Source organism: Etheostoma cragini, chromosome 8, assembly GCF_013103735.1.
Source record: "Etheostoma cragini isolate CJK2018 chromosome 8, CSU_Ecrag_1.0, whole genome shotgun sequence".
NCBI lineage: Eukaryota > Metazoa > Chordata > Actinopteri > Perciformes > Percidae > Etheostoma > Etheostoma cragini.
In genome coordinates, this window is record NC_048414.1 from 29,551,054 (window position 1) to 29,564,089 (window position 13,036).

The 13,036-nt window shown below is 41.7% G+C and overlaps 1 protein-coding gene across 2 annotated transcripts in view; it reads right to left on the reverse strand.

Annotated features, from left to right (window-relative positions):
* Positions 1-13,036, reverse strand: part of gan (gigaxonin) — a 322,832-nt gene that overhangs the window by 302,098 nt on the left and 7,698 nt on the right. Inside the window, exons 9-13 of one of the 2 annotated variants that reach the window (XR_004657566.1) lie at positions 11,923-12,072; positions 6,464-6,600; positions 5,064-5,198; positions 4,302-4,411; positions 2,862-4,208 (exon numbers count right to left, since the gene is read on the reverse strand). Coding sequence is in view for 1 of the 2 variants with exons in the window: in XM_034878669.1 (XP_034734560.1) it covers positions 4,036-4,208; positions 4,302-4,411; positions 5,064-5,198; positions 6,464-6,600; positions 11,923-12,072 (705 nt within the window). In the remaining variant the exon portion in view is untranslated. Of the gene's footprint in view, positions 1-2,628; positions 4,209-4,301; positions 4,412-5,063; positions 5,199-6,463; positions 6,601-11,922; positions 12,073-13,036 lie in introns of those variants that run through there. The other variant, XM_034878669.1, reaches the window with a different exon arrangement.

The window sequence follows — 13,036 nt, forward strand, 5'->3', positions numbered from 1 at the left end:
AGAGCAGGGGGAATGAGAGGGGGAAACACCAGAGGAGGGGGAATGAGAGGGGGGCACTCCAGAGCAGGGGGAATGAGAAGGAGAAAGGTAGCAGGAGATATTAGGTTTTAATGCAAAACGATCGGCCTTCTCTCACTTTGAGAGTTGTAATGCCCGTGTTTAGCTTTGGATACAACACAACAACAAAACCATTTGCTTATATAATTATTATAGAGGTGGTAGTACACGGATTTCTCACATCTTTCACACAAGAACACACAAATATACAGCATTTGTTCATCAAATTTTTGTGATGAATTGCTTTACATTCTAGTTTCTGGATTTTTGTTGTATTGGTCAGAGCTCAGATTAACCCTGGAAGTGTCGTGGTGGGAAGTGCGTGAGGTGTACGGTCTTTCTGTTCCTATGAGACGTGGGGTTCGACCAACACCCTGTGAGTGTGTGTCTACTTTCTATGTGCTGTCACTGAGCTGAGGACAGACAGCAACAGCTGGAACTCACACAGAACAAATGGGGTCAAGAGATGCCAAAACTGTCCTGACTGGAAAGCCAGGTCAAGGGTCACGAAAGCAGCAACACATCCAGCGACTCAAGAGTGTCACTCGCAGCAATGTCTATTTCTGGACCGGCTAGGCCCCAGACAGCTTGGTCAACAAAAAAAAAAGAAAAGAAAACAACTATCAAGTAAAGCATTTAGTGTAGCAGTTAGTGTTAAAATGTGGAAGTGTTCGCAGTGAAAGAGATGATGCAGGTGTTGTTATTGTATTTCACGGTCTCGGGGACTCATGATTTGAAAAAGGAAAATCCCCTCAGACCCTCATCCATTCTTTGCATACAAAACCTGTCACCTGTGCAATGACGTCTGGAATTTACTATTTGATGTATCCATTTTTTGGCCATCTACCACTTCAGTCACTGCTTTTTTACACTGTCCATATTTAACTTATCTGGGTCAGATGACCAGAGGTCCTCTGATCTCTGCAGGGTAAATCCAGACAGCTAGCTAGACTATCTGTCCAATCTGAGGACTATGGTTACCTGGTCCTCAGATCTCTGCAGGGTAAATCCAGACAGCTAGCTAGACTATCTGTCCAATCTGAGGACTATGGTTACCTGGTCCTCAGGTCTCTGCAGGGTAAATCCAGACAGCTAGCTAGTCTATCTGTCCAATCGGAGTTTTCTGTTGACGACTAAAACTACTTCTGATCGTACACAAAACAACTTCCTTCCTGAGACTGTTCAGCAGTGGCACCGTGGCTTGTGAGTAGTTTAAAGAAATGCCAATAAACCAGAGCAATTTTTCCCTCCATCCCAGAAAGCTGTGTGGATTTGTCAGACCCTCTTCCGCAGCACTGTGGAGGAAGGTCTGGCAAAGCAAGATCACACTGTGTGATTTGGGGCTTCCCAGGACAAAACTGACAATTGTGAGAGGAATGGGGGGAAACATTGTTGGCCGATTTAATGCTCTGGTGAACAAAGACAGTCCTCCACATTAGCATTATATAATTTGTTTGTGATTGATCCAGAACAACGCATGTAGACGGTTTCTGATTTGACGCCACTATCAGCAGGACGTGGTTTGTCCAACACCCTTTTTTTTTTAAATTTGTATTTATTTGATGGTCTGAAAGATATTGGTTTGGGTTAACATGACTACTTTGTCAAAGGTCCCATATTCTGCTCAACTTCAAGTTCATAATTGTATTCTGAGGTTGTACCAGAATAGGTTTCCATGGTTTCATTTTCTAAAATCATTATATTTCTGTTGTACTGCATATTGCCGCAGATCCTGTTTTCACCCTGAGTGTTTAGGTCTCTGCTTTAGCTACAGAGTGATACACCTCATTTGTTTTAGCTCTAGAGTGAGACATCGCACCAGTTTTAGCTCCAGAGTGAGACATCTCACTAGTTTTAGCTCCATAGCGAGACATCCCACTAGTTTTAGCTCCAGAGTGAGACAAGTCACTGTTTTTAGCTCCAGAGTGAGACATCTTGCTGTTTTTAGCTCCAGAGTGAGACATCCCACTAGTTTTAGCTCCAGAGTGAGACAAGTCACTGGTTTTAACTCCAGAGTGAGACATCTCACTGTTTTTAGCTCCAGAGTGAGACATCTCACTAGTTTTAGCTCCAGGGGGAGACAAGTCACTGGTTTTATCTCAAGAGTGAGACATCTCACTGGTTTTAGCTCCAGAGTGAGACATCTCACTGGTTTTAGCTCCAGAGTGAGACATCTCACTGGTTTTAGCTCCAGAGTGAGACATCTCACTGGTTTTAGCTCCAGAGTGAGACATCTCCCTTCTATCCTATCTTTGTTGTGAACTGCAAATGCTCAGTAGCTTGGTAAGATCTTTGGTCAGTCCAAGGCATGATTAGATGGGAGACTTCTTCTAGACCAGGGCAACTTGTGGAATAACTGCACAACAGGGACAGGAAGTAGTTCTTTTGGAGATTCTGGTCAACTAGTGGCTGTTGAAGCAGTGTTTAGCCATTGAGAAGCTAGCATGCTACGGTTAGCCTCCTCGTCTCTAGTGACGTAGAAAGCCGTGCAGATGCGGAACAGCTCACTGAAGGCTGAGGACATTCAGTAACCGGATCAGAGGACATTCAGAAACCGGATCTCGCTCAGAACACCGTGAATGGGTTTTTCCAAGTGTGTATGAGTGTGGAAGCACCAGAGACACACACAAAAAAAATATCCCAGGAAAAGTAATTATTTCACAAAATGGGCACTTTAAGGTGGTTTTGTGGCTCGGCAACAATTCAATATGTAAGGGACAATACAAGGGGCAAATACAACCCTGACCGGGTGATCAGGACTTAATCATCAGCCTCAAATCAAGACCCCACAACTAGGCGCTCACTACCCCTGGCGTCACGCACCGCTCAGAGTTGCCGCTTTGCGTTGTGCTTAAAGTTGAAATAGTTATTTTAAACTTTGACCTAGATGCTGCTGACCTTTTGAAAGCACAACCAATGAGACAACAGAATGTTGTTTCTCAGCAACAGGAAGTAGCTTCATGCCATCCTTGATGACGCTTTGCTCTGCGCTCTAAGCAAAGCGCGTATCATGTGTAGGTGGCTTAGCAGTCTCCCGTGCTGCTCAAGTCAGATTTTTAGATGACCCGTCCATCCCCGACACCTCCTCCTTTTATGGCTCTATGAAAACCTCACGGTACCACCCCCCAAACAGACATCATTCCTACGGGCCCTAGAGGGCTTGTCATTTGGATGTAAACAGATATAGCTTTGGCCACATTTTTTGTTTTGCTGCATTTCTAAACTAGAAAGCGTCACAGATGGAGTTGGCAACGTTTGGCTGCTTGCACATTTCTTTTCTATTTACTTTACAGCACTATAATTTGTACAGCCTGACAAGTACGGAAGTCAATACTGTATGGTGTGACATAGACTGCCAGGATGCACAGGATCCTTGTTATTGTGCAGAAGGCTCCATTGCGGTCTGATTCTAGGGGACTGACGCAGTCTAAGAGATTTCAAACCCTTACCCTCCACTGCAGCTGTGACAAAGGATTGTGTCGTCAGGAAGATGAACGATACACCACCAGACATGCAAACCGCACGGCAGTGCATTTAAAATCTCAACCATAATCCCTCATCTAATAATGTGTTTGTTAATTTAATTTAATATATTATATATTATATTTAAGTCTTGTTTACAGTTTAAATCCCTCACCAAGCAACTGATCCCCAGTAAACATCCCAAATGAGGAATGTCTATTTGAATAAAAAGCAAAAAGCAATCAAACCCCATGTTAAAAAGAAAATAATATTGAAGTTTATAAAAAATGACATAAAAACATATAGTGTTAAAAACGTGTTTGAATGAACTTTTGTCCTGTCAAGTCTAAGTGGAGTATAAACCCCTAAACATAGAGTTACAATCCTCAATATCTAGCAACTATAATACCTTAGTGTTCCCCTAATCCCTAAACCCAGACCTACAGCAGGTAGAAAGTACCAGTGTGCAATAAAGAGGAGGACGGTGACAGCGGGCCACTGGCTGGCGTCCTGAAGTCACACTCGGATTCGGAACATGCCCTGGCTCCACTGAAGGCGGAACAGTCGACAGTTGGCGATGCGCAGGGCGGAGCAGGCCGTTTTGGAGAGGTCGGTGGGTAACATAGGCTTGGTGCGTTGCCACGTCCCAGTGCTGCGGCGAAACTCCCGAATGTAGTCGAAGCTTGTTCCTGTACGCACAAGAAACACCAGCCTTAGACGTTCAAATGTCGACGTTAATGTAACCCTCTGTTGTACTTTTACCTGTTTTTCTTCTTACTGACCTGTGTCTAGGTCTCCCACGACATAGATGCTGGCTCCGATGGGCACCGCACCGTAAACAAAGGAGGAGCTGGTCTGGATACACAAGGACTGGTCATCCAGGAACATCCACCTGCACCACAACAGATATGGCTATCAAAAACAAATTACAAAACAAAACAACAACAAACTTCTGTTATTTCACTGACAATTTTCCTGATTAATTTCTTGATTTTCAGATTAGAAAAAAATGTAGGACAAGGATATTCGTACATTTTGTTTTCATTTGACAACAAGATACACCAGGTATTTGCAGGGTTTCCACGGACTCTTAAAAAGTCTAAAATTTCAAAATCAATATATAGTTCAATATCTAAATTTTAGGCCTTAAAAATCCTACATTCACTTAAGTATTGTGTTCTAGGTCTTACATTATTTTAAACAGGTCTGAATTTTCCTACATCAAGGCAACACTACCTCTAATGTTTTTTTTCTTCTTTCCTTTGCTAACCCAAACAAAATTTCACTGTATTACTCCTGCAAATGAGACCAAAAATGCGACTCACATTGCAGCCAATCCTCTTTTGTGGTATTGAGTCTCTTTCAGATTCTTCCACAGACAAAACACATTTCATTCTTTCGCGATACTTGGCTTGAAAAAACAGAATTTAGGGCTTAGTTGATGTTAAATTTCAAGATCTGTATTTTGCTCTAAAAAAAATTAGCTGCTATTTAGGAGTAGCTTTCCTGTCTGCATCCTTCTGAAGCAGTATTTCCTTACTGACCTCCTCATGTCGTCATGGTAGAACTCAGACTGGCAGGTCATCATCTGTCTTTGCTCGGGGTTATCTTGCTCCTTGCTTCTAACTCCCCCGAACACATAGAGCTCCTGGCCGACGCCACACGCCACCGACCCAAACCTGACCAAGAAAATAACGGAAAAACAATTGTTATGGATAGGCTTGCATTGCCACACTTATCTCCCCAGCGCTGGAGCATGGTCTGACTACACTGCATTCGTTATTCTGGTATGGAGGGAAAACACTCTGCTTTGTTTGGATTTCTTTAAACCGATCCCAACCGTCCTGTGCAGGTTTAGGGTTTGAAAAATGCCAATAAACCAGAGCACGTTTTCCTTCCTTCCCGTAATGCTGTGTGGACTGACAGACCATCCTCCGCAGCGCTGTAGAGGAAGGCCTGGCAATGCATGACTACCAAAGGTCAGACTTTTTACCAGAAATGGTGAGCCAGATGGATAAAATAACATCACAGGAATGTCTTCAACTGGCTAAAAAAGAAGATTTTTCAATTCCTGCAAATTAAGACACTTTATCAAAAAAAACTAAAATCATAACGCCATAAAGTAATCCTGCTTTGCAACGCTGCTCACAGAGACACCGCGGTGTAAATTGTCATTGTCTTCTATTTTGAAGCAAAGACAGGCCAGTATTGAAATGATCCAGGATGGGGTTAGTTATGATCAAACGGTTTCACGCCACCATGGCTAATCCAGGAAAAACATGGCAATACAAAAGAGTCATAGGTCAAGGTTAGATAAATTAATTCTTTCCAAACCAAGAAAAACGCTAAACTGATCTGACTTTGACAGCAATGCTTAAGTTATAGAACCATAGCAATAAAGAAGTTAACATTTGGGTTGAGAGCTGTGTGAACACAACAGGTAACTCTCCAGTGCATGATGTCACTTACCTCGTTGAGGGTTTAGTGTATGTATTGGCTTGATGTCAACCCATTTCTCTCATACAAAAATGGTACTTTCAATCAAGAGAAATGTAAACCAAAAGACGTTTCTTCACATTTGAGGATCACAGGTTCTGCTTTGACTTGCAAGTGTACATGCCATGGTGTGATTCAACAACACCCTCAGTTGTGGTTCCTTCATCATCCTAAATAACATTTTGATATGAGTGCCATGATTTCAGTATGATAATATGGTGTCATCTGAGTGAAACGGAAACTAAAACTAAAGTTCTAAGAGAGCAACAATGACTCATTCCTGTTGTGCAATTTCTTCAATGGACAGAAAAGAGAAGATACCAAGACAGTAACATGAGAAGAAGAAAACCGATATTAAACTGACTTGTGTGTCAGCTGATCAACTTTTAACTTTCACTTTTGTCCTGCTCAGACAACAACAGCTAATGCAATGATAGTTTGTGTTTACCTTCTCTCTTTCAGAGGACAGAGACCTGTCCACTGCAGGGTTTTGGGGTCATAGCATTCAACAGAGTCAAACAGCTTCCCGTAGGAGCCACCACCTATAGCATAGATCTTGTTATTCATGGAGGCATAGCAGCCGACCTGAAGGAGAAAACAGACACAATTGTAACAGTCACAGCATGCGGGGACAGGACAATTAATCACTTGGTCCAAGGTAGGGCTGACTGATTTAAAATGATTATTGGCTCAGCCTTAGTCCAAGGGTGGTTATGGCCATGGGCCCATTCTCCTTGGTCATTTTAGGTGTGCGTGTTAGACTGTCTGGTGTAAGACACCCGACAACATAGGCAACAAGGAGGCAGGAAAAGTCCATTTTTATGTTGGTGATCTACTAAATGTCTCAGGTCTTCTAGGTCCTCTTTTATTTGGGTTGAGAGAAAAGGTTTTTTTTAACACTGAAACGACTGTTGGACAGACAATTAATCAGCAACAAAATGATTTTGCCTGAATCTTTTTCCTTTATTTTAAAAGTTATAGGAAATGAAGGGTGAGAGAAGTCCCAGGTAAAAAAAGTAGCCCCACCTTAACCAGTTACTGAATTATAGTTAGTGATGCATTGATTTGTTAATCACTTTACTGTTGTAATATAATACATGATTCTGAAAATGGGCATTTCTGTATAATAATTACTTTTAGATCTTCTAGTATATTTTGATGCAAATAATCTGTGTACGATGTTGAATATAGGACTTATATATATATATATATATATATATATATATGAGCTATATATATATATATATATATATATGTGTGTGTGTGTGTTTGTGTATAGAGTCACACCCGAGTTAACTGTTACATTTAACAAGAATTCACAGTGGGATTAGCTCAAGCCAGGTTAGCCATTGTTAGCAATACCAGTTGATAACAACACGTTATTTGTGCATGCAAACAGCATAGCGACATGTTCACAGACGTTGGACAAGACTGGGTTTACAACTGATTTAGTAAGACACAAATAAGGCAGAAGTGCTAATAACTGTGTCTGAATAACGCTTTCCCTGCTGTTGATGCACAGAGAAGCCATGTTGGATTTTGAGGTCAGGGTACTTGGAGGTTGGATTTCCAAGTTGGGAAGTCCGACTTCCAAGTGCAAATGGAACGCACTTTTACACCAACAACAGTATTTTTCCAATGTTGAATTGCTTTTTTTTGGGGCTGTGTGGAGGTGTGGGGAGAGAGAAAGAGTGTGGGGAGGAGGTGGGGGCTCAGGTGAGCAGGCAGGGAGGGACTGATTGTTACACCTGTGGCGAGTTGTCTACTCATGCTCTCCCTTTTAAAAGCGGTAGCGAGCCAGATCAGTGGGATTTTGCCAACACTGACAAGTGTAGACACTGAAAGAAAAGGACTGTCGTGGTGAGCGAGACTGAACAGGGGGAGTTTGGACATTTGCGACTGAGAGCCTTGGGCCGGGTGGGAGCAAATCAACTCTGGGAGATCTGTTTGACACAATACGCTCAGTCTATGTGAAGTCGGCAAAATAAAGGACTGTGTAAAACATTCCTTTCTGAGTGTGTGGTGTCCTGTGTAAACAGAGGTCTGCAGCAGCAGAGCTGCTACAGGGGGCTTTTCTAATTTTAGATAATATGGGGGGGGGGGATGACACGCAGCAAAGGGCTGCACGTCGGATTCAAACCTGAGCTGCAAAGGACTCAACGTACATAGGGCACACGTTCTATCTGCTGAGCTAGATGTTGCCAATGTATAGCTGATTTTACTTTATTAAATTATCTGAGTACTTCTTCCAACACTGATTCGGATCACGCATACACGCCCGGCCAGCACAGTACTCCAGCTTTCATTTGGTGGTCTCTCAAATGCTGCATGTCACCTTTTGATGAAACAACGCTCGCTGGCACATTAGGAACAGTTCAGGCAGAGAGTGGTACTGCTGCCCGGGAGAGGCTAAGGACTGTCACAAACAGCAGAGTAGTGCGGCCTCACTGGGAAAGCTCAACACAGTGTGTGGGGCCAAAGATCCTCTATTACTAAATGGTATAAAATGGTACACACTTCCTGTCTGTTAAATCCCTGTTTGAAAGTGTAGCGAATGTCATGTGGTAGGATGAAGAGTTATATTTGAATAATTTATTAATATTTTCTTTTGCTAACAGATATTTCCACAGCTAAAGGTCATTAAGGAAAAATTAGTTTGTAAGAGAATCCACAAACATTAGTTGAGCTTCTCTGTGTTGTTTGGTCCTGAGACAGAAATAGGTCTCAAACTTAGTTCATTCTCTTCTGAAACGTTACATTTTGGTGTCAGAACGTTCCAGAGATATGTGGTTTGTGAGGAATGGGTCCAATATTTTCTTTGGTGACTACGGGGTGAAGGAATCGTTCATAATCTTTGTTCAGGTTCACTTCTCCCGTTGGAATCAATAAACTCAGGACCTGCTGAAACTTTGATTCACACCTTCATCACTTCCAGAATTGACTACTGCAACAGCATCCTTTATGGTTCATCTGCTAAAGCCTTAAATAAACTCCAATACATCCCAAACTTTGTTGCCCGTCTTCTCACATACACCCGTTCCCGTGATCACATCACTCCCATCCTTCAGAACCTCCACTGGGTCCCTGTTTCCAAACACGTTTCTAGTTTAAAGTCCTCCTCCTTACCTACAAAGCCCTCCATAACCAGGCTCCTTCCTACCTTACAGACCTGCTCCAATTAATTAATTGGGATACTGATTTAAGGTGATGTATATATTTCTTTATTTAACCAGGGAGAGACTCATTTAGATTAAAAATCGACTTTTCATTAGACAAAAACATTACTGAAACAGCGAATCCCTCAAAGTCAACCACAATCCTAAACATGTCAGGCAAAAAATCTACAGCCAGGCGTGGCTGCCTCCAAGTCAACCATCATCCTCTTAAAAGCAACCAATGAAACCAGCTCAGTAGGTTTCATGGATTTCTACAACTTGTTCAATGTAGAGAGAGCAACAAACTTGAACGCCTTTTCCCCAGCTCAGTTCTAACCTTTGGAGCAGACAGAAGGAAAACATAATGGGGTCCAAGTTTGTAAGGCCTGGTACTATTTACACTGATATAGGTCAGAAGGTAGGATGGAAGGAGAACTAAAATAGCCTGGTATATGAAGATTTAACAGTTATGTCTCTCTGTTGGAAAAGAACACCTTCCAACATGTTTATACAGTTCACAATGATGAGCGAGAGCGGTCATACCAGTTATGAACCTCAGAGATCCATGGTATACAGCGTACGCAAATTAAAAGCCTTTGGTTTTAATGACTCAGCAGTCAGATGGGTGAGTTCTTATCTGAAGGATAGGAAGCAGGTGTGTTAAGGAAGTGTCTTGGGTCCACTTTTTCTGTCTGTATGTCCATGTGAACTTTGTTTTATATGCAGCTGACTTAGCGTTATTGATTTCTCATGAAGATAAGAAAATAGTGTGAAAGAAGAGTGAAAGAACTCTCAGTTTAGAACTATTGAATGTCAGCAGGTGGATGACAGAAAATAGGCTATCACTTCACTTAGGAAAAATGGTAGCCATACTGTTTGGGACCAAGATAAAACTGAAAAGATCCCCTGGTTTTAAGGTCTTGGTTAGAGATAACGTGATTAATGTAAAGAACTCAGTTATTTACCTTGGGTGTGTGCTGGACTGCCACTTGTCTGGAGTGGGCCAAGTGCAAAAGGTACATCAAAGAGTATGTTTTTTGGCCAGAACCTCAAGGCTTCTGGACAAGAAAGTGATGTTAATTCTGGCAAGTGCTCCAATTGAAGCCTTATTTTGACTATGCATGCTGCTCATGATACAAGGGTGTCTTAAAGCACCTGAAACAGGCTTCAGGCTGCTCAAAATACAGTTATAAGGCTTATTCTGAACCTCCCCATGAGATCTCATTTTGACACTTCTCATTTTGAGACTAGTTGGTGGTTAAAAGAAGAAAATCAAGTCTCTCAGATTTACCTGTGCATGGTACATAGGATTGTGTATGGGGTTTTCCCCAAATATTAAAATCAATTATTTTAAGAGAGTGAGAGTTGTCCACCGATACTCCACCAGGAACAGCTCTACTGATGTTGTATATCCTAGAGTTAAGAGTAATTTGCGTAAGGTGTCCTTCTTGTATACCATCAAGCCTGTGGAACAGGTTGCCAGGGAATCTGAAGATGGTTAGAAGTTTAGGAGGTTTTAAGCAGGCGCAAAAAAAATGGCTTAGATGCCAATCTTAGTATGACTTTTTATTATGTATTGTATTATCTTCATGGATTTATTTAAGATATGTATGGATGTGATGATTGATGCTTGATCTGCCCCCCCCCCCCCCCCCCCCCCCCCCCCCCCCCCCCCCCCCCCCAAGAGGATTACAATGAAAATAAGCCCCAGGGCTTTATTGTGTTATTCTGACTTTGTTTAGTTTTTAAAGTATGTTGCAAAGCTGTATCATATCTTATATCATCTAATAAAAAGAAATCAATTTAAAAAAAAGCAGAACTTTATTTTTTTTTCTGGATTTAAAATAAGTTTTAAATCCTAAAGATTCTGTTAAAGCGGGTTAAAAGCTGAAGTGGGTGCTGAGCAATACAGTACAGTGTTATTAGCATATAAATGAACATGTTATGATCAATGTTATTGATATAGAGATGAACAGCAGTGACCCCAAGACAATGCTGCCCTCCGCCTGCACACACTGAGTTCTGTCTGTAAGGCAAGGCAGCTTTATTTGTAGAGCACATTTCAGCAACAGGGCAATTCAAAGTGCTTTACATAAAATCAGTTAAACAGATAAAACACAAGTACAAACAGTTAAAAATCATAAGCATCAAAAACCGATAAAACACATGAATAGACAGTTAAAAACAAAATAGGAGTGACATTCTCTGGTATTATCTGACTTTCTCTGTATTAGTTATCTGACTTTCTCTATATTAATTATCTGACTTTCTCTGTATTAGTTATCTGACTTTCTCTATATTAATTATCTGACTTTCTCTGTATTAGTTATCTGACTTTCTCTGCATTAATTATCTGACAATCTCTGACTTTCTCTATATTAATTATCTGACTTTCTCTGTATTAATTATCTGACTTTCTCTACTTTCTCTGTAAACTTGAGACTGCCTTTCACACTAAATAGTCAATCTTAGTGCTATCCTTCGTGATCACCTCAGTGTCACTACCTTTCAAAACTCTATTTTTAGAGACCTTACTTTTCGTCTATGACTTAAGGTAATTAATAAAGCCCAAAGCATTTTGTGGTCCACTGTATCAGGTACCTCTGAAAGGTCAATACAAAGAGCTGCACAATGCTGGGTATTGTCCATGAATTCAACAGTCTTGACGTCTTTGACAATATTGTATCCCATTCATTAACTGTGTTAGATGTTCTACTATCCAGTCAGTGTGACATAGTATGTGTGTTACTACCTTGCGGATCATAGTCATACTGGTCTGCATTCTCCAGGTACTGAGGTGAGGGTCAAACACTTCAACGGTGATCAGCTCCGTTTCTTTGTTTTCTCCTCCAAGAACGTAGATCAGACCATCCAGCTCCACCACCCCAAAGTTCTGACGAGGCTAGGGGGATGATCATCAAACCAAAGCAATGTCAGTCACACATAAACCCTTTGGACTCAAATGCTCCATTCAAGTGTTTTGAACATTTGAAATCCCACTTAAAAGCTTAGGTACAACACCAAGCTTTGCTTTCATGTCTCCAACTGTGTTTTTGCATTTTAGATTGTGGTTTAAAGCTGAAGTGTGCAACTATTTTACATTAATGAACATCTGTTGCATTCTAGCCAATGCCAAATGAGTTGCTACGAAGCTAAAGAAGACTATCAGCTCCACAAGACTCTCCCTGTATTTCCCCAGTATGGCTAAGTTTACAAAATGGTGGAGACAGGCTACATTCCCGCCCAGCATTGAGTGATGCATTTTAGGTCACCACTGAGAAAGGACAAGAGCAGCGTTCAGCTTTGGAGAGGACTGCCATAACAGATGAAGGCATGGCTGAAAACCTGAGGAAGAACCCAGGAAATGTTTAAGTCAGTGATTGTACTGCTAAGAAAACCCACATGTTCAGCAGAAGGACTAAAATCTAAAAAAGAAAGTTACTGACGGCGAAGACAAGCACGTACATCCATTAATGTGGCTTTTCCCAGTTGGAGAGCGCTTAAAAAAAGAAAAGGGACAGAAGGCAGACACAGATGCCGCCTTACTGCTTTTGAACAAGTTAGTAATTGGCTTGTGTAATGTAATTAGGATAAGGTAGTATTGCTATTTCATTTACACAACTTAAATGCAACACACTGGCCCAATGCTTAGCACTGGCTTCACAGCAAGAAGGTACTGGTTCAAACCCTGGTTGTCCTGGGCCCTTCTGCGTGGGTTTTCCCCAGGTACTAAGGTTTTCCGCACCACTAAAAATATGTTCCCCTCCCTCTCTACCAAGCTGATGTGTGGTGAGCATCTGGCGTCATAAGGCTGCCGTGCATCACCTAGGTGCGTGCTACACATTGGTGGTGTCAGAGAGTAGTGT